At 57.7% G+C, this 5434-nt stretch overlaps 1 protein-coding gene across 1 annotated transcript in view; it reads left to right on the plus strand.

Moving 5' to 3' along the window:
• The first annotated feature begins 985 nt into the window (after positions 1 to 985).
• Positions 986 to 5434, plus strand: part of Pdgfa (platelet derived growth factor subunit A) — a 25986-nt gene continuing 21537 nt past the window's right edge. The window contains exon 1 of the mRNA XM_048785187.1: positions 986 to 1064. Within this exon, the coding sequence (XP_048641144.1) occupies positions 986 to 1064 (79 nt within the window). The remainder of the gene's footprint in view (positions 1065 to 5434) is intronic.

Genomic DNA, 5434 nt, shown 5'->3' on the forward strand with positions numbered 1-5434 from the left:
GGGTCGGAGGAAATGGATGGGCGGATCGGGGGGGGAGGGAGGAGGGGAGGGCAGAGGAATTGAAAGTGCATTCCAGACTGGTGACGTGTGCCCCGTGGCCTGCAGGGCAGGGGAGGGGACGTAGCTGAGCTGCCCTGTCGGGAAGGTCCCTGGGATGAGGTGGGTGGGGCTGCATCAGAAGGGAAGAAAAGATCCTTGCCCTGGGGACATCCCTGCCACCGGCTGCTGTCCTTCAGGGCTGAGTGCTGCCTCCCCCTGGAAGCCTTCTCAGATTTCTTGGCCCTGGGTCCAGGGCTCCCTCCAGGCCACCTGGTGTAGGCCTGGGACAGGCCCTCTCTGGAAGATTCATCCTGCTCAGCGCCCACTTGCTGTGTCCCCAAGTGCCCACAGCTGGCCTGGCTGGGTCGTCCACACTGGTGGCCTGGTCTGGAGGCTCCCGGGTGCATGGTGGGTTTCAGGGCTTCCTCTGGCTGGGGTAGGAGCCCCGAGAGGGGAGGGAGGGCTGGGGTCTGCTGTGTTCAACTCCACAAGCTGGTTGGGGCCGACACCTGCTAGGCGCTGTTCTAAGTGATTTCTGCCAATCGCTCAATGGCTCACTCCTGGGCCCTGAGGCCCAAGGGTGCCCTTGGACCAGGCTCTTAGAGGCAAGAGCTTTGCTGAAGGCCACGAGACTCTGGACCTGCAGGTGGACACGGCTGGAGGCATGGAGCTGTGAGGTTATGGCAAGGCTGGGTGGGGGGGATCCCCAGAGGCTGCGGAGGTGGCCTTGAGGGGAACCCTTTGGAAAAGCGGCCAGCGAGGATTACCCTCCTGGGGCTTCATCACCCACAGGGGTTGTCCTCTCTGCCCCTTGATTCCCCTGCTTCAGGAAGGCACAGTGGGGCCCTTCCTGGAGGCCCTGATGTTTTATAGGAGAGATGAGGTGCCCAGCGGCCAGCCCTGGGCAGGCAGAAGCTCCCAGGCCCCAGGGCAACCCAAAGTCAGCATGGGCCTTCGATGCTCCTTCCAGGTGTTTGGAACCTGGTGTGGCCACAGCAGGGCTGGCCCCAGTGACTGTGGGCCGGGTGAGTGCCGAGGAAGGTTCTGGCACCTGGGTCTTGTTCTCTGGAGCCGGCGCAGGTAGCCAGAGCACAGGCCTCCTGTCTACAGTCCCTAAGGTGCTGTTCTGGAAGCTGCTACTCTGGCTTCAGGCAAGTACAGCCTCTGGGTCAGCTAAGGCCCTCCAAATCCCCAGCTCAGGAACTGTGAGCGAAGATGCTTTCCTTGTTGCTCGGAGGCTCCACCTCTTGGGGTAATTTGTTACGCGGCGCAGTGACCTCCAAAAGCGAGTGTCATCATTTCTGAGCAACTGAGGGTTGGCGAGGTCCTGTGACAAACCCAAGACCCAGGCTAGAAAGGGACAGCCTGGGTGGGTGAGGGCCAGGCTGCCCTGCTGTGGCACTGCCCTTGTCCATGGGATCCTGGGGTCTTTGCCGGATGCCCGAGGTTCTCAGCTGGCCTGGTTTCATGGAGGCCTTGGTGCCTTGAGTAGTCCACACAGTCAGATGACTAGGTATGGCATTAAAAGTGACAGGTCGGTGGCAGGCCTGACTCCAGGGGTTCTCAGAGGCAGAGCAGGTGCTTGTAGGCCAGGCCAGACTTACCTGAGGCTCGCTAAGGGGACAATTCTTTCCTGCGCTGTCTTGACCACATCAACCTGGCTAGGCAGAGCCCCGATGGGGAAGGGCAGAATGACCAGTGGCCTGTACCTGCCAGGAAGGGGCTGAAGTAGGGCAGGGCCCTGGACTTGGCAGGGAGGGCACCCTCAGGTGGGGAAATGGACAGTCCAGCAGGCAGATCCACCCAGACTTGGCCAAGCTCCCGGTAGGTCCTGCTGGGGATGGCTGGGCTGGAGATGTGACCTGGTAGAGTCACCACTCAAAATCAAGGCTCACTCTACGACCATGGGACGGACATCCATCGCCTTGAGCAAGGGTGGCGGTGCCAGGGTGCTGGGGTGCCATCTCATCAGGTGGGGCATCTCCAAGGTTGGGTCGGCAAGTCTCCCCGAGCTTGATGACGTGGGAGAGGGACATGCATGGTGGTCTGAGCAGCTGGGAACGACGGTGTCCCTCTCACCTGAGAGAGAGGACTGTGGAGCAGGAGGGGCCCAGCTGGGCCCCGTCCAGGCCAACATGTCTGCTGGACACCTGGAGGAGGTGTTGGGACATGGACTGGGGATGAGGACCAGAATTCTTGGGCTGTAGGTGGCTCAGCCCAGGAGTCCAGGGAGCAACCAGAGGGACTCAGGAAAGAGGGAAGGGGGGATACGGGATGCTGAGAGCGTGTCAGGTGGTGGTCTGACGCTACTACAGGACGGGATGGAGGGGCCCGAGAGCTGGGGTGGGTTGGCTGGTCAGCAAGCCTGAGGACCTGTCACAATGGCAGTGTGGTAGATGGCACGGAGCTTCAGGAGTGGCACCCAGCCTTCCCAGGGAAGGGGAGTGTTCTGAGAAAGAGCTACTTCCGCCCCACAAGGAGGCAGACGCAGGACCTTTTGGCTCATCCTTTCAGGCTTCTGGTGGCAGCCATTTTGTCACCATGAGGAAATCAGAAGAACTCGGAGAAAGAGAAGCGCCCTCCTGAAGCGGGTCTCTGAGCTCCCAGGGATGGACCTTTGTAGTTTGAGTGTTTTCTATTCCCTGAAGCTGATGGCATCCTGTTGAGACAGGTGGACTATTAAACATGGATAAGGGCTGGGGATAGAGCTCAGTGGGCGGGGTGCTTGCCTCACACGCACAAGGTCCTGGGTTTAGCAAAAATAAATAAATAAAAATAAACAAACAAGGATAAGCCTCTGGTCCTGTTTTTGACCTCCACCCACCTGCACTGCCCCGGGGCAACTGTAGGGGGCAGGGACTGTGCTGTTTACTGCTATGTCCCTGACACCAAGGTGGCCCACACGTAGGACACTAGAGGTGCAAATAAACCCTTCGTGAGTGGATGCATCTCAGGTCATTGTAAAGGCTGGGATGCAGAGAGAGGAGACGCAGGTTTGTGCACCTCCAATCACACGCAGCCCTCTCGGCACTCCGGGCCACACGCCAGGCTTAGCTGTGAGCACGTGATCGGCATCACCTCAAGCAACACTAATTAGCAGTTACTTCTGCTTTCTCATCCCCTTATCAGTTCTGAGGCCATGGAGGCTCAGAGAGGGAAACAACTGGTAGAAGATGCACAGCCTGTGAACTTCCCACCTCCCCTTATCCGAGCCCATCCTTGCCCACAAGGCCAATGCCCTGTGGTACCAGCTGACAACATGTAGTAGGTGCTCAGGGAAGCCTGCTGCTGGTGTTTCCACACCGGAGGCTCTGCATGGCTCTGCGGCACTGCCCCATCAGACAGAGGCAGCCTCTGCAGGGAGGCTATGCACCTCCCTGCACCCCGAGCAAGCGGCAGGGAGGCTGAGGTGACCTGAAGGACTCTGCCTCTGCCCTCAGGGACTACGTGTAGGTAAAGTGGCTTCCTGCACTGGGACTGGGCAGGGTGCAGAGCCCCTGTTCACAGGGCAGGGGACAAGTCTCCAAGAAGGAAGGACCTCCCAGGGTTATGTGGAGCAGAGGTCTGAGCTCCCCCTCCCCCAGCCTCACAGAGGGCTCCCCTGGTAGAACAGAAAAGGACCGGATGGGGCAAAGAAACCCCTCAGCAGGAATGAAGCCCGAAGGGACACGGTGCTCTGTTACCTGGAGGGTTTTGTTTTTCCTGGAACCAAGCAGGCCTGGGCATTGGGTCCAAGTCTGGCCAAGGGAGTGTGTAACTCCCTTCCCAGACATAGTGGGGCTCAGGGTGTCACATGCCTAGTGAGGTGTGTGCTGCCCTAAGCTTGGCCACTTTGAAGAAGGAGGCAGAGGAGGCAGGAGACTGGTTCTTCAGCCATGGGCTGAGCACCCTGATCCATCCATACCTGATACTGCCACTCCTGAGCCCGATGTTACACAAACCACTATACTCTCCTGCTCGCTTGGTCCAGGCCTAGTCAAGTTCTAGAGTCCTGAGGTCTAAAGTGTACACCAAGTGGGCTGGGCTGGCCTGTGGCTTTCTCTCTTCCTGTCATAGTGGTGAAAGGACAGACAGGGAGCAAGTTCTCTCTGTTCTCCTCTCTTGTTCATTATCTCCCCTCCCCATTTCTTTGATGGAAATGAGGCTTCGATGGAAAGACTCTGGCAGGCTTCCCCTGCACCTGCATGGCTTCATGGCTGTCCCTCAGCCCCAGCCTCTCCAGGGCACTCCAGGTTACTCTGCCCACCGTGGGCAGAGACTCCATCCAATTTGTGCTTCTGTTGAAATGAGCTGTTGGGCTCCAGACTCCTCCGGAGACCTTCCAATTGCTGGGGCTGTGTCTCTGGAGGTTGGATGGAGCTTGGCTTCTCTGCCGAGGCTGTGGTGGCCATCCCGGAAATGCCCCAGCCGGTCTTCAAGCTCAGGCCTAGCTTGACTCCCTTACCCTTCCTGGGCACCTGTGCCTTTTGCCTGTGGACAAATCCCATCCAAACCTAATGGAATCCAGTCGTGGTGGTGCACACCTGCAATCCCAGTGACTCTGGAGACTGAGGCAGGAGGATTGCAAGTTGAAGGCCAGCCTCAGCAACTTAATGAGACCCTGTCTCAAAATACAAGTTTAAACAGGCTGGGAATGTGGCTTGGTGGTAGAACATCCCTGGCTTCAGATCCTCAGTACAAAAAAGAAACTAAACTACCCCCCCCCCCACAAACCTGAAGGTACAGGGTGACCACAAGCTCCTCCCACCATGTCCATGGTCAAGGACAGAGGCCCAAGGGAAGGAGGCCCTAAGTTAGTTGGCTCTGGATTCAAACCAAGTGACTCACTGCCAACTGGATGGTGGAGGATCATACCTCCCACATTCCTGGACTCAATCCAATGGCTTTGTCCTCTCTAGAATAAAATCCAAACTCCTGATTCTGGTCTCTAGCCCCTGCCTACCTTCCTCAGCCTCACTCTGCCTACATACCTTATCTTACCCTTGCTAGTTCTGGAACATGCCAAAGAGGTCCCTGCCCCAGGACCTTTGCACTTGCTGTGATTGGTGTCTGCCTAGAATGCCTGGCTTAGATCTTCTTAGCTCTTTTCATGACTGGCTCCACCTCACATGGTCCTTTGCCGGCTACCTGAAATAGCACGCACCTACTTGCGTGCGTATTCCTTTGGAGAGACTGAGCTCTGGGAAGGCCCTGTAGTTTTGGTCTTCCACCTCCCACCCAACCCAGTACCATCACCTGTTAAAGGAGCAGGTGAATATTTCCCAAAGCAAATTTCTGAGCTGGCTGTTACCCAGAGGAAGCTGAGCCTCTGACAGGCTAAAGCACTTGCTCAGGGTCACATAGTAGTGAGTTTGGGGAGGGGTGGCTCTGGGGAGAGTTGACTGGATGCTGGTCC

Source organism: Marmota marmota, unplaced genomic scaffold (genome assembly GCF_001458135.2).
Source record: "Marmota marmota marmota unplaced genomic scaffold, marMar, whole genome shotgun sequence".
Lineage (NCBI taxonomy): Eukaryota > Metazoa > Chordata > Mammalia > Rodentia > Sciuridae > Marmota > Marmota marmota.